Genomic DNA, 22,579 nt, shown 5'->3' with positions numbered 1-22,579 from the left:
CCCTCGTGACTTCCCTACTTAGCCGTCTGATAGACATGTCCAGCTAATATGGTCAAAACACAGATCTTGATTAATTTTAATTCCTACCTTCCCATTTTATTTTACTTTTTTCTTCCCCAGGCTAAACCATCTCAGGAAATAGCACTGGCATCCATTCAGTTGCTCAAAGAAAAAACCTGGAAGTCATCTTTGTTTTTCTCTTTTCTTTATTCCAACTATAAATCACATCATTAAGTCCTGTTGGCTCCACCACTGGGATATTTTGCCAAGCTGAATCCCTTTCAGCATTTTTACCACTGCTGTGTTGGCCAGCCCCATCCTGTCCTGCCTGTACTGCTGCAGGGGTCTCTTTATCCAGTCTCCCTACTTTTCCCTACTTATTTTCAAAGGCATTGTTAGTGGCACTGCAGTCAGACTGGCTTTACACACTGGACCCTCCACTCACTGACTGAGATGGCAAGTCACCTGATCATGCTATGCCTAGATTTTGCCATCTGCAAAATCAGGACAAAAATAGTATTCATATCAGAAAGTTTTCATGAGGATTAAAGGAGATCATACATATTAAGGTGTTAGGGTAGTTCAGAACACACTGTTAAGCACTGAATTAATATTAGATTTTTATTTATTTTCCCCAATCCCCAGGTCATTCTCCATGTGAGAGATACAGAAATATTTTAAAGAAGTAAACCATATCATGCCTCTTTTGTCTTTCAAAGCCATCCATGGCTTCCTATTGCCTTTGGAAGAGAACCTGAATTTCCATGAGGTGTTATGAGGCTCTAGATAAAACCTCCACTAACCTATCTCCAAGTTTGATCTTTTACTGCTGTTCCCACTGGTCTAGAGCTCTAGCCTCATGGCCCTTTTTCCTTCCCTGAAGCATGCTTCATTTATCCTCACCTGTTCTCATGCCTGGAATGCTTTTCATTTAAATACTACATGTTAGGCCTTTCCTGGTGCATGTCCTGACCCCCACATATCACTGTCTTGTGTTCTTCATATCACACACCAATGTCTGAAATTACTCGTTTACTTGTTTATTATTTATATTTCTGTCCCTCTGTCCTTCATCATCACCATATCTCCTGTGCCTTCAGTGCCAGCCTTGGAAAAGGCCCTGAGAAATGTTTATTAAGCAATAGAATAATGACGGCCATGGCCACTATTTATTTAGTACTTACTATGTCCTCTGCGCTTACAGAAATCTGTCCTTTAATCCTTATAACAATACTGCAGGATTAGATATTTTAAATCTCATTTTAGAATTGAAGCAATAGTGACTCTGGGAAGAAAAATTATCGAAGGCCACCCACCTGGTAAGTGGGTGAGACTAGACTTTAACTTGGGTCTGTTTAAGTACATGGACTTTATAGGTGATAAACACTGGTAAAAGGCTGCCAGAGTTCTTAATGGACTTATGAATAGAAAATGAGACTTCAGTGTCAAAAATACCCCATTGACATCCTTTTGAAAATTAATGGTTTTAGAGAACTTTCTATATGCTATGTGCTGCTTTTACTTGGATTTTCATTTTGAGGGCGGGTATTGTTCATCATGTTCTAGTTTTTTTTTTAAATTTTTAATATTTATTTTTTAGTTCTCGGCGGACACAACATCTTTGTTGGTATGTAGTGCTGAGGATCGAACCTGGGCCGCACGCATGCCAGGCGAGCGCGCTACCGCTTGAGCCACATCCCCAGCCCCTCATGTTCTAGTTTTGTTGTAATTTTGGAGAGATTTCACAGGAAGCATTGGTTGGATTCTATTTAGCTTCAATTATGAATTGCTTCAAGTCTACTGGGGAGATGTCTACTAGAAAGTTAGAATAAACAGTGTGCTAGACTTTTCTGGCCTTTAAACTAAAATTTTTCAGTGTGGACTAAGACCACAAGCAGCTAAATCATCTGAGCCTCTGATCTGAGGTACTTGATAAAGTGAAGATTCCTGGATTCATTCTAGACTTTTTTTTTTTTTTTTTGGTGGTGGTACTGGGGGTTGAACCAAGGGGTGCTTCACCATTGAGCTATATCTCAGCCCTTTTTATTTTTGTATAGAGCCTCACTAGGTTGCCCAGGCTGACCTTGAACTTGGGATCCTCCTGCTCATCTTCTCAAATTACTGGGATTATAGGCATGTGCCACTGCACCAGGCTTATTCTAGACTGTTGGCATTAGATGCTCTGGTGGGCCTCCCAAATTTGCAGTTTTTAACGTCATGTTATTCCGATTAAAAGATGAAGATCATTGGTTATACCTGTGTTCTAACTAGATATTTTTTCTTTGATTAAAAAAAATCTGTAGAGCTATATTATTAATCATTTTATCAAAACTCAATTTGGGTAGGTTTTGATCTCTGATCATGGGTCAAGTGTACTTTTTTCCCATGGTAATGGCCCTTAGGCCCCATGTCCCAGGCCCATGTTGGCTTCTTGGTCATTGTGTTCAATGTTTCCAGCTTAGATGAGGCAAGGGGGCTTCATTTAGATCCCAGAGATAGCTCTAAAGGGGTCATATCTTCTGATACATTTGGTCCTGCTAAAGTTACTTTTAAAAATCAGATTTCTTTTTGCTACTTCATTCCCAGAAACAATTCTTGAATAATCAAAATCCCTAGCCCTTAATATCTGTGTTTTCCTCCCCTCTGTTCACACTCTAAACAAAAGCTCCATGTTTTAATAGACACAATAACAGTAAAATTAGCTTGATTAGACTCTAGGTGGATTTAAAATGTAACCTAATGGCAGCCCTGTCTGGATTGGAAGTCATGCATTTTATTTTTAGCACAGAATGTATTTGCAGTGCCTGGTAGGGGATTAAATGATTATTGAATTAAAGTAACTAAATAATACAAGCATCCCTCATCTATAGATTCTATCCTGATGTTTTTTTGCCAATTGTGATTTCAGAAATCTGGGCCTCCAGCTTGGAGCTTAAGCCACCTTCTTTCTGTCCTTGACTTCCTGAGTTATGCTGCAAGAGAAAGTCAGCAGTTATCTTTCCTGCCTCTGCTCCTTTCTCTGGTCTCTGGATCCTCTAGGTTCTTAGAGAGCTCAAAATGTGAGGCAAATTATAGTTTAACAGTCTCATTCTGAAGAACTTACAACTAGCTTGCTCCTTTCTCCCTCCACAAGTGCTTGCATGTGCTTTCATTAAATAATAATATCCTATACTGCAGCAGCACTGTTCGCTTTGTCTACCCTCTTCTTGTTAGGCTATTTACCAAGGGGAAACTGAGACATAGATCATCCAACCAGCTGTTGGTAGAGCCCAGTCTAATTTGTGGCTTGTTCTCATTCAGCTGATCCTTTCCTGTGTGCTTGGTGACCCTACCAGGTCTGAGGAAAACAGGCTGAACAGTTTTTGATCTTTTGGACTAAGAGTATATGTGTATTATGTGCTCTCAGCTTATTAAGAACTCAGAATATTCGATAGAGAGTTTTGGGAGTAGGGAACAGATCTGTTAGCTGAGAGTCAGGACTGCTTCATTTTGGAACCTTTACTCTAAGCTTCTGAGCATTATTACAAGCACAGCCTAGGAGGTAAATGTAAAAATAATTTTCTTGCCAGTTTTTCCTGCATGGTATCCTAGCGACGGTGGACTGCCTGTCCTTGGGTGTTGGGGCACCAACTGGGGCAGTGTCAGAGCTTGCAGAGGGAAGGGATATGAAGGGCATGATCAGTCACCCTTTTTAAACTCAAGCCATAGTTTATTTTTAGTTTATCTTTTGGGGAGTTTTTAACCCAGTTATATTTGAGCAACATTTTATGTTCCGATCACCAAAGTAATATATGTTTATTGTTAGATAATTTGGCAAAAACAGACAATCCCAAGGAAGGAAATTAAAAATCAGCTGTAATTCCACCATTGCTAACATATTGGTAAATATCCTTCTATTTATCTGTTTTACCAAACTTTCTTACAGTAATTAGATTCTGGAATTAGCATATAGTAAAAAAAAATCTTATAAAGTCAAATGTACCCTAAATTACTGTCCACCATGGACAGTAATTCTAATGCCTAATGCACATTAAAGTTTGAAAACCATTAAGCTAGACACAAGGAAAGAACAAATGAAAAATCTATATGAAATGAAAAGTCTAGGGGCAAAATCATTCGCCTTTTAAGATTACTATCAAATCCCTAATGGTGAGTGGATGGTGGGGAAGAATTGAACTGAGTTCCTCTTGCCTGTAAGGTTTATTTCATTCTGTTTTAATATTGGGGTTTGGTAGCTTTAATGTAGGCTAACAGATTTACTTGTGAGGATGACAAGCCATAGTGGTAACATGTTTTGCTTGGGGGCATAGGTTCTAAGATAGTAAGAAAATATGGACACAGGTAACTCCAGAAAGTCCCTTATCACTCCCCCCAACCCCCCCCTCAAGCAAAGCAAACACACTCTCAACTGGGATCATTTGTTTTGTTTTGTAATCTTTTATTTTATGGTAAATATTTTATATATACCATTTTTAAAGTTGCATGTGTTCCATTGTAAGGATATGCCACAATTTAATGACCAATCTCCTATTATATATTTAGGTCATTTGCAATTATTTGCTGTTAATTTGATGAAATGAGCATCCTTATGGATAAATCTCTTTGCCCATCCATAATTATGTCTGTGGATAATACTTAAATGTGGTATTGCTGGTTCATAGGATATAAGAATTAAGGTTTTTAATTCATATTGCCAAATTGTCCCCAGAAACATTGTATACTTCCTTCAGAGTATTTATTTCCCACTGTTACTGGAAATTATCACTCAAAAGAGTCTCCACAACATGCCGTTTTTTTTTTTTTTTTTTTTTTTGTGGGGGGGGGGATGACCCAGTACTGTTGTTCATGCCTGTCCAATTTATCCTGGAAAGAAAATAAAAGAAACAAGGCTAGAGATGATAAGTGCTGGTGATTGATTCATGTGGGAGAGTGAGAGAGATAACAGAAGGGTGAGCGTGGAGGCCATTTCTTCTGCTTGTAAGCTATCTTCAGCAGACCTTGAAGGATGACATACTGCTTAATACTTAAAGGGTGTATGCAGTTTTAAAAAACATATTCATTATAACTTTTGATTTGGAAGATAATTTGGCACCTTGTCATCATAGAAGCTACAGGATGGTAATGACATTTGTATGGAGAAAATTGTATGGAGAAGCACTGCCTAATCCAATCCCTCATTTTAGAACACTGAAACCAGAGAGTAGAGGAAATTTTTTAGGCCACTCAGCAAATTGATGATGGAGTTGGAGCCATACATGAAGGTTACTGATTCCTGTTTAGTGCTCTTTCATCAAAGTGAGACAGCCATGGTGTGTGTGTGTAGGGTGGGTGGGTGGGGGACAATGAGAAAACACATAAAGGTCTCTGAATGGATAGCCAGGCTATCTTCCAGAGCTTATGAGCTGCCCCTCCTGGACAAAAGTTCAGTTGTCTTGGCAGGGCAGTTTGCTTCTGCTTAATCACCTCTCCCTGTGAATGAATGAACACTTATACCTTAATGACCAGTATCTTTGCCAGAACTTCCTTCATCTTTATGCCTCAGTAGTGAAAAAGTATCAGGGAATACTTTCCTGCTCCCTTGTGCATTCTTGTAGCACCGCTTACCTTTAATACCCTTATGACCATTTTGATTACTTTGTACTGTATTTAGTATTTCTCTCCCTGACTAGATTGTAAGGGGTGTGGGTGCAGGTACTTTATCTTCTGTTGCTCCTGGCACATACTGAGCTTTATTTATGTTTCAATATTTGAATATTTGGATGGATGCTAATGAATGAATTAGTAGTTTGTGGGTTGCCAGGCGTTGCTGTTTCTGATTGTCTGCAGAACCCAGAGAGCGGTCCCTATTGCCAAGGGCACTGAGAGAAGAAAGGAGACATTTGAAGTTGTCAGTGTGGAGACAAGGCAGAGGGTATGGTCTGCTTCTCTGGGTGCTTGATAGTAGCCTCCTGTCCTATGGAGTCTGCAACCACATCCAACCCGGCATTCTTTTCTGTCTAATATAAAGTCAGCCTACTCAATTTAGTAGGTGTTATTAAACAGGGGCCTCCTTGAATCATTCTGAAGAAGAAAATTCAAGGTCAGGGCTCTTGGAGGGCTCCTTAGCGGGACCAGGAAAGCACACCGGGTCATTTACATCCTTGTCTTCACAGTTGATGGGTACTTGCTGCAAGGGCTGTCAGTTCTGCCAGTGGTTGGCTGGGCGCCAGAGCGGCGCCGCTGTGAGGCCGCAGGTCCTGCCCCCTCCGCGGGTTTCACTCCCCCTCCTCCATCTCCCAACTGCCTCGCTTTTGCAGCATCCTCTGCAAAGGAAAGGAATGTGCCGTGCTGGGACGCGCCGTCCTGGCCAAGCGGCAGCACCTGGGGCACTCTCTGGATTGCCAGGGTCAGCCGTCTGGCGCTGCGCCACGTGCTTTGGTCGGTGCTGATGTCAAGTGGGTGTGGGTTCTTCGGGAAGGCTCCGGCGAGGACGAGTAGGGTGCGGGATGCACCGCCAGCGCGTTGAGGCCCCGAAGCGCTTGGTCGCCCAGCGCTGCTGACCCGTAGCCCGCCTGGGCTCGCAGAGTGGGGCGCATGGAGCCGCGGCACTGCCCGCCCCGGGACACGTGCCTTGCCGCCCTAGGGGGCTGGCGGGATCCATCAAGGGGGGGCTGCAGGTGTGTGCACGCGCCATAACTTTCGGGGGTCTGCGGGCTGGAGGGTCGGCAGCAAGCAGCATTCATGGGCTGCGTTCGGCAGTGCTTTGTGTCTCTCTGGGCGCGGCGTAACCGGTGCAGGTTCGTTCCCCGCCGGCCATCGGCATGGGAACCGCAGCTCGTCCCTGGAGTTACAGTGAGAGAATTCGTTGAGCCGGCTTTGGGTTACTAATCGGGAAGGGCGCCGAGGGAGATGCCTTGTTGTTTTAAGAATCAGGTCTCCAAGTACAGCCTGCGTTCCTGGTAACAGGATTATCTCTCAGCAGACAGCGCGGCTTTCCGAAATCGGCTATGGTTGGGGGCCCCACGCCCCGGAGGTGTGCGGCTGCGGGGACAGCGGCTGGCCAGCAGTGGAGTGGGGGTGGGGGTCGGGAGGTGGGCAGAGGCGACCTCTCCACGCATTCTGCAAGGCGCACTGGGTGCCTGCCCCACCTCCTCTTCTCCCGGAGCCTCTCCACTCACACTTTCGAGGAGCCGGCTAAAGAGGAGGTAAGGGGTCAGCTAGCTTGTGACAGCTCTGGTTTCAGACACACCTTTCTGGAGGAATGCAGAGGCTTTGTTCCAGGAGCTTGTACCAGCCCTGAGCCTTGAAGCCCGCGGGCATGGGGCTGGAGCTCATCTTTTATGGCAATGCTGGAGCTCCTGGGTAGGCAAGTCAATTATTAATGTGTCTAAGCTGGGGAGAGGGAAACTGAAAATGAGATTGGTGGGTTGCAGGTACCCTCCCCTTTCTCTTTTTGGTTTAAGGTTTAAGCAGTGTGTTTCCTGAGCAGGAAGTGGGCATTGCCCCCAACCCGCGCTCAGTGAAGGGATGGCCCCGGTTCTCCATGAAAGGCAGAAAGGAAGCATCCCTCAGTTTTTATCTTCTTTGGAACAGACTGTACCCGTTCTCCTTTGCCTTCAGAAACCATCCTCACTCCCATCCCTTGCCTGAGCTTCCCAGTGAACTTCCAGTCCAGATGTGTAAGACCTAAGTCCTCTGTGCAGGTAGTTTGAAGCATTCTGAAAACTGCTACCCTGTCCTGGCCCCAGAGCCTGAACACATCCACACACACTCCACAAGTGCCTGGGGAGTATTTTCAGGCCCCAGATCTGTAGCACTAATAAGGGCCCAGGCAAAGCTCTGGCAGGTGGTCACCTGACCTGACTTTCCCAGGGCCCTCAGTGGAAAGGAAGTAGAAATCCAGGTTCGGAATGGCGAGGGCGCAGGGAAGCTCCTCCCTCAGGCAGTTTCAGTTTCCCTCCCCTTCTTGGCAGGGAGAGGGTGAATTTACCTTGAAGCTTAAAGTGAGCTGTTGTGCTGGGGGATTTTCTGGGTAGGACCAAAGGAATGGAAGTGGAAGGGCCCAGGTCTTAAATGGAGGATATGAATGAGGTTGGGCTCTGCTGGTGGGAGGCAGGCCTGAGGAGAGTTGCCAACTCAGCCTTCCTCACAGCATTTTGTCTTGGAGACCTGGGAAGCTATTAAATTCTTCTCAGTTTAGGATAGAGTACTCAGTTCTGTTAACTGAAGGGCTCAAGGATTTGTAGAGTAAGTGTGATGAGAAGAAAGAGCATCTTGGAAGCTGGTGCTCTTGGGAAGGAAAAAAGGAGGAGGCTATATGAAGGAAGGAGGGTGGAGTGTGGGGAGTGGTGGGCTTATGGGAGGTGGAGTACCCTGAGGGAGACTGGGCATATAACTGGGCAGTGATCTGAGAGACTGCTCTGCTCTGATCTGAAACAGGATGCTCTGCTCTCCCACTGCCCTCTCTTCAGTTTTTTTTGCCCACTTGTGACTTGACTTGTGTATTCATCTGCCTCCCTGCTGTGGTGTCCATGGGCTGGGCTGCTCTGATTGCTATCCAAAAACAGAGTCTCCCATCTCACCCCAGCCTTCTAGAGAGGAAATGAGTGAGGAAGGGCTTGCCTTCAGAGAGGCTGTTGACCTGGATACCCGGACAATTTGGGGAATCCATGCCACCTGCTACTCCACCTGGGTTTGTGATATATACACTTAGGGCACCCTCCCTCAGCACTCAGGGCTCTGATTTCTTAGAGTGCTGCCTTCTCCCACAATGGCTTGATCTGCTGGCAACTTGTATGGGTTTGGAGGTGGAATAAGTTTTATTTCTGTTATGGGAAGTCGGTTCAAGCCTGCCATCTGATGTCTGCTTACCTTTTGGCCTGTTGGTCATGGCTGAATGTGCATTGATTATGGCCCAGCCACTGCCTGGGGAAGCTACTGAAGGTGATTTTGTAAGGAGTAGGTGAATAGTAATGTCTCTTGTGCACTGTGAGTTGAACAGGCACCTGTGATTGTGGGGTTGTGAGGAAAGTGTGAGGCAGTTAGAGAGGTTGTGGGGTGAGAGGGTTGGGGTCACTAGGGGTTTTGGGGTCAGCAATAAGGATGATTGGAGATTTCCCCCATGCGCCTTGCTTCTAATGCCTACCCTACAGGGAGCAAGCTGGGTTGAATTCGGCATCAGCCGAGGCCTCTATTCTGGGGCCCAGACCTGGGGAAAGGGACAGCCTGTTTGTACCACTCCTCAGCTTATCCTTTTCTCTTCCTCTTTAAGGAGGCACTGGGTTGATGGTGGTGCTTAGTGTGTTCCTCAGCAGCAGCTGTGGCGGGAAGCCTTTTTCTAGGGTAAGAGAAGAGTGCTCTGAAAGTTTGTTCTGAGTCAGACAAGATGGGGAGGAGAAGTAGGATAAAGACTCTGGCAGCCTTTGCTGTCTTAGTTTGCAAAACCAAAAAGTTCCTCCCTGTGATTTGTACTTTCTTGTGAAGGGAAAGAGAGATATTTTTCCAGGCCTCTGTCCTATAGGGATATGTAGGGATGAGGGCAGAGAGAATGAAGAGTTAATTGAGGCAACAATATATGGCATTTTTTTCTGAGGACTTGAGTTCAAACACAGTCTGTGCTGCTTATAAGCTTTGTGTCTGTGACCATCCCTCAGTCAGTTTCTTTGCCTGTTCAATGGGATAAGGACATTTCCTCCCAGTGTAATCATGAGGGTCATATGAAATGTTTGTAAAGGCTTCAACTCAGTGCTTGCTGAATTCACAGCTGGTTTTGTTTTAATGATGGTAGCTAGACAATCACTGGCTCATCAATTGAGGGAACTGGCTTGTCATATAGAAAATAAGTATGTCAGAAATGTCATTTTGTGTTGCCACTAGAGACTACAGCCAGGCTCCTAGGAAAGGTGGCATGTCCAAACTCCTGGTACACCAGGATTGTGCAGTGTCAGTCCTAAAAGCAACTGGGTACACACTGCTTTTTAGTTGTGTGACTCTGGATAAGTCTTTTTATCTCTTTGAGCTAATGTCCTGTGAGAATCATAAAACCCGCTTCACACAGATATTCCTTTGGTCAAATGGGATAATACATGCAAAACTGAATGTGGCATTATGTATTATTGATAGCTTACCATGTACCAGACACTGTTCTAAGTGCCTTTTTGTGTTATCTCATTGAATTCTCACAACAACTTATGATACAAGTAATTACTATCCACAGTTTATTGATAAGGAAGTTGAGCTGTTAGGAATTATCATTGTTGTTTTTGGGTAGCTGACCCTCTGTTGGAAATCATGCATCTGAAGGCCTTTGTCTCCTGTAGTAGAAATGAACTAAAGTTTCTACAAATAGAAACCTCCTTTTCTTCCATTGGGAGTGTGACCTATTCACCCTCCCATTTTTTTTTCCCTGTTGACCTATTCTGATGCCCCAGGCTAAATTTGGATATGATTTTGTAAAATGGGTAATAGAGGTCTTTATTGGTCAGCCTGTTCTTTGGTGTCTCTCTGTGCCCCACTCATCCATAGGCCCTGTGGGGCCTATGCTCACCCTGCTTAGTGGTTGCCTTTGAGAACGTGGTTGCTAGTTTGATTTGACATTTGGCAGGGGAGATGTTTTGTCTAGAGCAATCAGACCATTATGCTCAGAGTTTTCAAGGTCCCATCTTTCTCTCTGATACTCTGCTTAGCTGTGTTGCCTCCTTCCCACTGCTCCAAATGATCTTCTTGTGTGTGCTGAGGTCTGAAGTTTCCCATGTGTTAGGGGAAAAAAAAAATTAAAGGAAGAAGGAAACTAAATGCCCTATGAGGAAAAGGGCTCACAGCTGGTGGTGTTTCGAACTTGGGTGGTGCTCATTATGTAAGAGTTATGATTGCAGCCCGAAATTCATTCTCATTACTTTTATGGCATGCTTTTAAGATGAAAAAAAAAAAAAGGCTGCAGCCTTGTGGGTTATCCCTCTATTAATGACGAGAGCAACATTTATGAAGGTGTGACACAAAGAAATAAATGTCTGGTTTGGAATAAAAAGTAAAAGCAACTGGTAGGGCTCCAGGCATGCTCATGAGATTCCAGAACTCTGCTTATCACAGAAAGAGTTTCTACAGCATGGTCCTGGATCCCCTGCTCCCACAGTCACCTGATGATGTCATCAGAGAGGGTATAGTTTCTGTCAGTTTATGAGAAAGTAAAGTGACTTGCCTCAGGTCAGGTAGCCAGATACTAATGGCAGAAACTGGACACCAGGTCTCTGACTTTCTGACTCAGACTCAGGCAGTCTTGTTTATTCTTGTAATAGGTCTAACAATTTTTCCTATTAGATATACATTGTTGAGATTTTTAAATATCAGAAAAGGAATATAGAAGGGGAGAATTGTGGATCAAGCTCCAAAGACAACCATTGTTCCATTGTTTGCATTTGGGTGGATTTCTGATTTTTTTTTTTTTTTAATTTCAAGGAAGTGGGGACATTTGTTTTTGCCAGGGGAGATTTGCTTGTTATCTATACATCTTGGGGCATATCTAGTTTCGTGCCTCGGAGCAGATACTTGTTCTGTAAGATTTGTTTCCCAACAGATTCAGATCAAATTCTTTATTTTGTGTGAAGCACCATACTAAGCACTGTGAGAGAAAGATGGGCAAGACTTTCCTGTTTTCAGAGTGCATTCAACTAATTAGTGTAGGCATTCATAGTGATAGGAAACATCTACTGTATCCAGCTCTGTTCCCAAATGGCTTCATATAAATTACTCACACTTAATTCCTAGTCAACCTTGTGAAGGAGGTATTGCCCATTTTAAAACTGTGGAAACTAAAAGTTTAAATATCTTGCCTAGGGCTGGGGTTGTGGCTCAGTGGAAGAGCACTTGCCTAGCATGTGTGAGGCACTGTGTTTGATTCTTAGCACCACATATAAATAAATGAATAAAATAAAGGTCCATCAACATCTTAAAAGAATTTTTAAAAGTCTCGGATAAGGGAATAAAACTAACAACCACCCAAGGTGAGGTTCAAATTTAGCTTGTCTTATTACAAAACCAAGTGCCATCTCTTATGAAAAGCTGCAGATATAACATCCCAGGAAAGGGAAGCACAGTCAGTCTTTTAAAATGAAGATATGGCACTCCTCTCTGTCATTCTCTCTTATCCTTTTTCCTGTCTCTGGTATTAAATCTAATTACAGTTGACCTTCTGTAGCCATAGGTTTCACATCCATGGATTCTACCAACTACACATATAAAATATTTTTTGGGGAAATTTCATCTGTACTGAACATGTATAGACTTTTTTTCCCCCTTGTCATTATTCCCTAAACAATACAGTATAACAGCTATTTACAGAGCATTTACATTGTATTAGGCATTTTAAGTAATCAGGAGATGGAGCCTGTCCATAGGTTATATGCAAACACTATGAAACACTTATTTCATATAAGGGACATGATCATCTATAGATTTTGATACTTGAGGGAGTCCTGGAATTAAGTCTCCAAAGATACTGAGAGACAACTGTACTGTACTGAGTGGTATTTATTGACATTTAAAAAAAACTTTCCTGCTTGGATTCTTTTTTTTTGGGGGAGGGGGCTGGGGGATTGATAGTCTCAGAATATTGGAACTGGAAGAGAATGAAAAGTTTTGTTTGGACCTTTGTCTTTATTTTCTTATTGAGGGAAACTAAGTTTCAGAAGGGAAGTGACCTAGGCATAGAGAATAGTTTTGAGTTGAGTCAGCACCAGTTTCCTGAGGTGTGAAATGATATGGCATTATACAGAGGAGAATGTTTTTTAGTTTAATAGTTTTGTACATTAGTGGGCTTTTTCATGTGTCTTTGAAATAAAATACAGCTAGACTATTACTTATTCAGGAGCTGTTATTGCTTAGGATGTGGCTAGAATCTGTATGGTCTGTTTAAAGAAAAAAGCAGAAGTACAAGTTAGACAGGGATGTGGCAGAAATTTTGGAAACAGTGTGTGGGTGATGTGTATTTAACACAAACAGGGCATTTACAACAATTTGCACTCTCCCTAAAAGCTTTTACTTGCCCAGCCAGCTTTCTCATTTCAGGGGCAGGAAGAAAGGAAATATACTATTTGCTAGGCATCTGGCCTGTGAGTCAGTGTCAGTGAGCTCATTGTGCATATATTGGGAAAGCTCCGAAAGGTCAATTAAACCCCAAAAGATATTGGCAAGTCAGAGTTTGGGTCCCAACTTGGTTTCCTCCATTGCCCCTTAGAGACACCTGTTGTATACCATAAGGTTCATGAATTGGGGACCCAGCATGCCTCCCACCTCTGGGGTCTGGCTCCTATTGGGATGTGACATCTTGTTCAGGTATCAGGCTCAAGTGGAAATGAATGTGGCTGGGTTGCTAGGTTGCCACCATAGTCTGCTAATTTAAGGCTTGATTTTGATAAAACTTCAAAGAATGTGTGATATTTATCAAATCTGACTCATGCTGTTAAGTGATAGAACCCTTATCCTGCTGCCATTTGGCTTCTGTTCACACTGTAATGATACCATGTGGATTTAGAGCTCTAGGGAAGATGTAGACTGTGCCTATCAATCTCTCTAAAGGGCAATTACTAGATGATTTTTGAGTTGAGTCATCTGTCTGTACTGTCAGAGTTCAGAGAATCAACTGGTAGGTATTTACCTGGAGCAACAGTATGAAAGTGAAGATGAAGGCTGTTTCCAAGTTAACTGAAGAAATCCAGAGCCCTTGATTATAGACATGACTTTCAGGGCCCCCTTTGAGAGATTCTGACTGAAACATGGGGTCCAAGCTTTGAGTCTCTCCTAAACCAGCCAAGAAAGTCCTACTTCTCAAGGGTTTAAGACCATTTGGAGCATAGACTCTTTCATGAATGAGTCACTGTGCTTCTGGTGTGCACTAGGTGCTGGGATAGTGAGGTAAGCCAAACGATGACCTCCAAAGGTGTCTGGGTTCTAATTCTGAAAACTTGTCAATTTGTTACCTTAAATAATAAAAGAGACTTTCAGATGTGATGAAAGATTTGGGGATGGGGAAATTATCCTGGATCATCTAGGTGACTGCAAGGTCATCAGAAGGATCTTTATTAGAGAGAGTGAAGAGAAGGAAGTATACCAAGGGTAGCAGAAGGTGAAGGGATGTGAGGTCATGAGTCAGGGAATGTTGGTAGCTTCTAGAAGCTGGAAAAGGCAAGGAAAGGATTTTTCTCTAAGGACTACAGAAGGAATGTACCCTGCTGACGCTTTTAGACTTGCTGACATCTAGAACCATGAGATGATATGTTTCTTTGCACATGTTTTTGTTCCAGTCCCTTTTACATACTTTTATTTATATTTTTATCCATAGACAATATACCGACTTGTTTGTGAGAAAATTATGTATTAATTATTTTTAATTTAACATTTCTTTTGGATCTTTCATGTTGATGTATAGACATCTAATTTATTCAACTTAATTAGTCATTATCTAAATACATGAAATTTTATTTACCAGTTCCCCTATTCAGGATCAGTCAAGTTGTTTCCTTTTATTTATTTATTTATTTATTTATTTATTTATTTTTAACCAATTTCAAACAGACCACATTCTTGTGATAAACCCCTTTTCTTTTCACCTTGTTTAAGTGTTCTGAATGGGTACCCTTTACTACTACATTACAGACTTTTGTTTATCCTCCCATGACATTTAACACATTTTATAACCAAATTTATGTATTTATTTTACTTATTGTTTGCTTTTTTAAATGGCTACCTCCTTAATAGATTGATTGATTAAATTGTGTTGTTTTAAGTCATTACATTTGTGATAATTTGGTATAACACAATAGGAAACTCAATATACCCAGGCCTCAGAGCCTGAGTTCTCAGTATGTGTTTCTGGTGGAAAGATCACAAGACCTGAGGTTGAGTCCCAGGGCTGCTGCTTATTAGACTTAGAGCTGGTCAATCTATTCTCCTTCCTGTTTCTCCATCTGTAAAAAGGGGTAAGAGGCCTGACTCCTTCACATATGTTGTAAGTATGGAGGAGATCCTGAAGGCATCTGCTTTTTTTTTTTTTTTGAACTATAGGGCTCTTCTTCTCACCAGAGTCTGACACCTTCAGAGAGGCCCTTGATAGGCAGCTTACCTCATGGTGCTAAGTTATCCTTAAAGGTCATTGAGGAGAGTTGAGGAATTTGGCTACAGTGGATCCATCACTAGGTGACCATGAAGCTAGAGTATTTGCATCCTTGGGTAGTGGCAAGGAACAGTGAGGTAGCCTATCTCGGGATATTGGGAGTGAGGGGTTTAAGTTTAGAAAGGAGGGGTATGGTCTGCATTGTGTCTCTGTGGAGATGCTAATCCTAGAGGTGGCTATGATGAAAACCTTGCCTGGCTGAGGGTAAGGTGACCAACATTTACTCCCAGCCCTGACATTTATTATCTGTGTGATTTGAGACAAGTTGTTTTGAATTTGGGGGCCTCAGTTTCTTTATGTATGAAAAAGGGCCATGTGAATGTAACCTATCTGGGTCCTGTCATATAGTGGACTTTTGGTAAATAGTGGTTGACATTAAATCTGATAGTTTCATACCTCTCAGGGTTAACACCATATATTCCAATTCTCTGAAGAATGGTTTTTGGGTGGCTGTAGTGAGTGTGCTGGGCCATTTTGGAAGGGAGAATATGTTTGTCTTGCCAAGTGTAAGATTGAGTGTCACCGTTTTGCTTTCTGGGAATAATGGCTAGACAGATAAATAGATTTATGGCAAGGTATATCAGAGAACAGATTTTCTTTCTTCCCGCCCACCCCCCCCTTTTATTTTTTCTTGTGAAAGTTTTCTGATTATTCTTACTTTAGAATTTTTGAGAAATTCCAAAAAAGGAGAAAATAAAAACAACTGCCTTCCTACCCAGAGATGAATTCTACTAACATTTTGATGTATTGCCTTCCATTCTTCTTTGAAATAAACATACTTTCTTTCTTTTTCTTTTTTACAGAGCACACAATTTAATCTGCCTATTCATTTATTGTAGCGTACTTCCTAGATCATTACATATTCCTTAAAAGCATTTCTATTTGCTACATAATAGTCTGTGGCATACATGTGTCATAATTTTTTTCATCACTGTCTGTTCAATAGTTAGACATTTAGGTTCCTTCCTCTTTTCTCCAAAGACACACAAAAAATATTTGACTATACTTTTTACTATTAGATTCTTAGAACTCAAATTCCTGGGTCAAAGAACTAGCACATTTAAAAGTACTATTAGTGGACGGTTCAATTTACCTTCCTTAAAAAAAAAAAACAAGCTGTGGTGCCTCAGGCAGCTGTGGGTAGCCTGGGTGAGTCTGTGCTTGTGGGCAGCCTGGGTGAGGTCTGTGCTCCTGGCCATTGTGTAGGGAAGGCTGCCTCTTCACTGCTCACTTGCTTCCTGGCAGACCGTACAATCAACCCCTTGTGCCTCCCCAGTGAAATTTAAGTAATGGGTCAGCCTTTCCAGTGCTTCCCTCTGTCAGGAAGTTTGTCTGTGAATCTAACCTAAATCTCATCTGCTGCATTTTAAATCTTCACCTGCTGCCAGTTCCCCTCAGTGGAGTGGAGCAGAGCATTGCTGTTTACCATCTTGAGGCAGCCCTGCTCAACTCTGGCCACCAGCCTTATGTTACCCTGGAGGAAACTCGAGGGTCTCTGGCTACTGCTGACAGGACGGGGAGGGCGGTCCCTGCATCAAGTTGCCACTGATAACACCAGGTAGGGTTTCTGAATCCTGGAGTGCTCATGCTATGGAGGCCTGCATGCCGGCCTCTCTGGTGCTTTCTGCAGGGGCAATTAGTATTCAGAGTGGTGCTCTCCTATTGACACTGCAGGTCTATCAGATTCATTTTCTGGGGGAAAAATGTGGCTGAGCAGGGATTAATTGTGTTTCATTCCCAAGAACATTGGCCAAGTGGTAAATGTGTGGTGAAGGAGGATGGGCAGGCAGGGAGGGGAATTTCAGGGCATGCTGGAAATAGGACAGACAGTGGTTACTGTAGGAGGGTAGGGTCCTAGGTAGGATCCCACCCTGGGCTGCCCACCTTTAGCATCAAGCAGCAGCTGTGCCTTTTGCTGGAATAGCCTGGGCCACCTTTCTTTGCTAGTGTCCTTTGTTGGGAGCTGACAGCTTTATTACTGGGCAATAGGATGTTAATTTGAAAAGGAAATGAAATGAATATAGTTGCAACTTTATGGACAGCAAGAGTCCCCCTGCGTCCCTTACTTAGGCATTTTAGAGCTAGCTGGCAGTAGCCCAGCAGGGTGATGCGAGTCTCCAGAAGAGAGACTGGGAATTGAGCCCTTGCAGCACCTGTGGGAGTATCTGCACCCCGTGGGAAGCCCATAGGAGATGGAGCTGAAGCCCACCAGCATGTGGTGCAGGTTGACTGACCTCCTCCAGATCCTGATCCCACCTGAATGTTAACTCTTGATGCTCCCAGTTTGACTTCCAGAAGATTTACGCTCTGAAGAAGAGGTGCTTTGTTTTATACTCTGCTGTTCCTCCTTTAGTGCCTGGCACAGGGTAGTGCTGGATTGAAATGAAACCAGCATTTAAGAGACAAAACCCAGGGGTCTATGCACTTAATAAAGAGGTTTTTCTCTGAGATTCAGCTCCCATTTAAAAATATCCACATCAGATTGTTATTCCTCCTTTTGAAAAGGGAGAACCTTTTCTTTTTTTTTATTGGTTGTTCAAAACATTACAAAGCTCATGATATATCATCTTTCATACATTTGACTCAATTGGGTTATGAACTCCCATTTTTACCCCAAATACAAATTGCAGAATCACACCGGTTACACACTCACATTTTTACATAATGGCATATTAGTGACTATTGTATTCTGCTACCTTTCCTATCCCCTACTATCCCCCCTCCCCTCCCCTCCCATCTTCCCTCTCTACCTCCTCTGCTGTTATTCAATTCTCTCCCTTGTTTCCCTCCCCCTTTCCCCTCACAACCTCTTATATGTAATTTTGTGTAACATTGAGGGTCTCCTACCATTTCCATATGCTTTCCCTTCTCTCTCCCTTTCTCTCCCCCCACTCGTCTTTGTTTAATGTTAATCTTTTCCTCATGCTCTTCCTCCCTGTTCTGTTCTTAGTTGCTCTCTTTATATCAAAGAAGACATTTGGCATTTGTTTTTTAAGGATTGGCTAGCTTCGCTTAGCATAATCTGCTTTAATGCCATCCATTTCCCTGCAAATTCTATGATTTTGTCATTTTTTAGTGCTGAGTAATACTCCATTGTGTATAGATGCCACATTTTTTTTATCCATTCATCTATTGAAGGGCATCTAGGTTGGTTCCACAGTCTAGCTATTGTGAATTGTGCCGCTATGATCATTGATGTGGCAGTATTCCTATAGTACGCTCTTTTAAGATCCTCAGGGAATAGTCTGAGAAGGGCGATAGCTGGGTCAAATGGTGGATCCATTCCCAGCTTTCCCAGGAATCTCCATACTGCTTTCCAAATTGGCCTCACCAATTTGCAGTCCCACCAGCAGTGTACAAGTGTACCCTTTTCCCCACATCCTTGCCAACACTTGTTGTTGTTTGACTTCATAATGGCTGCCAATCTTACTGGAGTGAGATGGTATCTTGAGAACCTTTTCTTGACTCTCTTTATTGTTATCCCAGATTCTCTTTGGTGCTGAATGTCACTGGTACTTTCAGTTTATCCAGTTGGAGTTGGAGCCCAAGGTTCCCACTGCACAGCCTTAGCCCAGTGAATATTATCCCTGGTTTCACTTAGAATCCCTGGGGGAGTTTCTAAGAGTATTGACATTTGGGACCCGATGCTGGGCGATTAATTTCTTTGGTTTGAATTGGGGCTCTGGCCTCATTTTAAAAACATATCACAGGTGATTCTAATGGTCACTGATTCTCCAAGGACATGGAGTGAGGTGTGTCTGTCAAAGCCTGTCAGCAGTTTCCTTCATGGGAAGATAGTAGGAGAAGCCTGTGTGATAGCTGCCACGGAAGCTTGCTCCTCATCCTTTTGGGAAGAAGGAAGAATAAAATGACCGATGAGAGCACTGAACCTGGCCATTCATGAGAGATGAGAAACCTCTACAGAGGCTCCTTGCGGGGTATGCTCTGGCTGTGTCACTTGCCTGGTGATTAAGCAAGTGACGTGGACAGGATGAGTGTGTTTTAGTTAGGGTTAAAGATGAAAAAGGGAAGAAGTAAGATAAGAGTCTACTTATATTTGGTTCATCAGCCAGGGCCTAGATGCACTTTTTTCTTGAACATTTAGAGCACAGTGGGAGAGGTGGGGACAGGGCTTCAATGGCAGAGGGTGACTTCAGTTTGCACTGTAGAGAATAGACAGGTCAGAGGATTGGGTGCCTGCAGTAAATGTTCAAACTTGTTTGGCTCCCTGAAATCCCTTCCAGACTGGAATCCCTGAGATCTCGTTTCTGCCAGTTTCTTTTTGGATGTTAAAGCCACCTTTCCCCAAAGGAGTTAACAAGGGACCAAGTTATTGGATAGAGCCCCTTTGCCACATGTTTGAGTTTGCCTGTGGGTTCCTTTTCATGACATGAATATGTTTATGATCCTTGTTGGCTAATATATTTGACTAGATGTTCTAGGTCCTAGCACCTTCTCTCAATTATTTGGGGGTATTTGGCACTTTGCTCTGAGTGGCCTCTCAGGTTGATGGGCTACTTTTCAGTTTATATCTGCTTCTTTACTTCTTCTGTCTCATGGATGGGCTTCCTCCCCAGCCCTTTCTGCCTTGGAGAAGTTGGAGTTCCTTAAGAGAGTCCTTGTCACTTTCTCATTGTGAGGAGGCCTCTAGGTTAATACCTGGGGTGCGATGGCACCATTCCCCAAACTTGCAGATCCTGCTTAGGAAAAGCTACCTACATTGTTTTGAGTTTTCTTGTGACATTTCAGACTGTAATTTGGCAATCACCTATAAGAAATTCCCTGGGGTACTTGTTAAAAATGCATACTCCCTGGAAATAGAACCTAGAAATTTGTATTTTAGCAAGAATTTCAGGCTATAATCAGGTATACCTGTGTTTGAGAATCACTCCAGTAAAAAACAAAACAAAACAAAACAAAAAACCAAACCAAACACAACACAGACACACCGTTTTTTAGCAGGGACATGTGACAGAGTGGTTAAGTGACTTGTCTGGGATCGCATAGTGAATCTGAGCTGGAGTCAAACCTGGAGAACTTGAAGCCAAGTCCAGAATGTTAACACTCCCTCATATTTGCATCGAGCTTTGTTCTTTGCAAGGCATAGCCCATCTTCTGCCTCTCTACTTTGCTAAGATGGAAGAGTACTATCATGTTTTAAACCAAATTATTGCTTGCTGTGGGGAGCTATCTTGAACATTATAGGATGTTTAACAGCATCGCTGCCTTCTAACCCTTGGATGCCAGTGACCACGAAAAAAAAAAAAAAAGTCTCCCGGCATTGCCAAATGTCCTCTGGGGGACAAAATTGTCCCAGCTGAGACCACTGCTTTCATGGGAGAAACTGTCTTTCAGGGATGTACCCTATTGGCATCCTACGACATTTTTATGTTTGGGGACTTGACTTTTAAAATTTGCATAGTTGGCTTCTTTCTGACTCAGCTAATGTGCCAGATTATACACATAAATGAAGCCACATAAAATATAAGCTCTCTTCTCATCTGTGTTTTGGCCTGCAGAGGAAAGGCATAAATCAACCTGGAAAGACCACTGGCTTTGGACTCCAATCCACGGTTTGCCTGCCAGCCTTGTGCTTTCTAGTTGTGTGATCTTGGGCAAGTTGCTTAGCCTTCTCCATCGCCTTCCCTTATCTGATTATGATAGAAAGAAATGTTTGTTGTGAATGAGAATTAAATGATACCTTGGATGTGGAAATGTTTATAAAACATTACTCATCTATTAAGTGGCAATGATAAGATTCAGGTCTAATTACCAGCACTTGAGATTTTCTCAAATTTAAGAAGTATAGAACTCAGCACAGCAATTCTAGACTTGTATTTGGCCAAGAATATTACCCTCGTCATCTTTTTGCCCATAAAGTTAATCTTCCCTTTTCTCAATTTAAAATTAATCTTCCACTTCTTGGTGACCATTGCAGTATCTCTTTTGGGTCATTGTCTCTGCAAGATTGGTCATTAGGTTATTACTTTTCACTGGCAAGAGCTAGTTTCTTTTTATGGTAAGATTTCTGAAGGGCTGTCAAATATTTTATGCAAAGCAAAATGCGTGACACTTTCTCTTCCCTCATTGCTGGCACCCAGGGAGATGCAAGGTCATTGGTGCATTATGCCTGAATTCAGGTAGTGAAGCAAGACTCAGTCTACAAAGAGACTCATGCAGCTGAACTTGGAGAATAGCTCAGATAGTGCTCTATTTTGTAGATAAGGAAACTGAGTCAGAGAATGAGCTTGTATGAGGTGTCCCAGTGGCAATAAGAGAAAAACCTAGGCTCTCCAGGTTCCAGGCACTTGGCATAGGATGCTGCTGCCTCAGATGGTGAGGTCGGGGTGAGGCTCCTGTCTCTTCAGGGTGCCGTGGGTGCTTTCTTTCACTTCATTTTCTTGTGAAATGATCTCTTTCTGCTCAGTAATTTATGGATGGAATTTCCCCAGAATACACATAGCACATGCATGATTATCACTGATTCTTACAACAGACCATCTTGAGGGGGAAGGCAGTGAACATAAAGGTTCCAGCTTCTGTGTGAATGTATCACAGAAGAAAACAGCCTGAGAAGCCAAAGCTAGCTTCCTTCCTTCAGTAACCTGAAACACTATTCCCCATCCTCACGGTTTCTCCCTCTCTGATGTGCTCCCATATTCATCACTAATATTATTAGTATTATTGATACTTGCTGCTATTGAGTACTTGCTACATCTTGATATATGTGAAATGTTTAGCACCATATGCATCTCATTAAATCCTCTCACACAGAAGACCCTATAGCTGTCTCCATTTTGTAAGTGAGGGAACAGGTTAAATAACATACTCAAGGTCACAATAGAATGAGAATCAAATCCCTTTGATTTATGAAGTCAAAATTGACCTACTTCTTCCCTTAAACTCCTGATTTCTATAGGGGTGATTACAGTCCACCCATCTGTGTACCACCACAGGGAAGGTTTAAACAACACACATTTATTTTCTCAGCCTGGAGGCTGGAAATCTAAGATTAGAGTGTTGGCCTGCCTACCTGCCTGTGTGCCTTGCTTCCTCTTTAATGGTACTGGGGATTGAATCTAAGGGTATACTGAGCTACATCCTCAGACCTTTCTCATTTTATTTTTGAGACAGGGTTTTGCTCAGTTGCTCAATCTCCCTCAACCTTGTGATCCTGAGGCTGAGATTACAGACATGTGCCACCATGCTTTCCTAGGTTTGGTTTCTTCAGAGACCTCTCTTCATGTCCTGCAATTGTGCCTTCTCACTGTGTTTTCACATGGCCTCTTTGGAGTGTCCAAATTTTGCTCTTATAAGAACCCTAGTCATAGTGGATTAGGGCCCTCATTTTGTTTTTGTTTTCCAGATCGGGGAGGGGGTGGGTCTCACTACACTGCCCAGGCTGGGGTTGAACTCCTGGGCTCAAGTAGTCTT

At 42.8% G+C, this 22,579-nt stretch overlaps 1 protein-coding gene across 10 annotated transcripts in view; it reads left to right on the top strand.

Moving 5' to 3' along the window:
• PLEKHA7 (pleckstrin homology domain containing A7) overlaps nt 1–22,579 on the top strand; it is a 211,191-nt gene that overhangs the window by 73,567 nt on the left and 115,045 nt on the right. The window contains exon 1 of one of the 10 annotated variants that reach the window (XM_081280917.1): nt 6,439–6,656. The exons of the other annotated variants lie outside the window; for them this stretch is intronic. Within the exon in view, the coding sequence (XP_081137043.1) occupies nt 6,574–6,656 (83 nt within the window). The 5' untranslated portion in view covers nt 6,439–6,573. Of the gene's footprint in view, nt 1–6,438; nt 6,657–22,579 lie in introns of those variants that run through there. 10 annotated transcript variants of the gene reach the window in all.

Source organism: Spermophilus citellus (assembly GCF_964194105.1).
Source record: "Spermophilus citellus genome assembly, chromosome: 2".
Taxonomy (NCBI): domain Eukaryota; kingdom Metazoa; phylum Chordata; class Mammalia; order Rodentia; family Sciuridae; genus Spermophilus; species Spermophilus citellus.
Note: the sequence above shows the minus strand (reverse complement) of the source record. Positions and strands in the feature narration are given on the sequence as shown.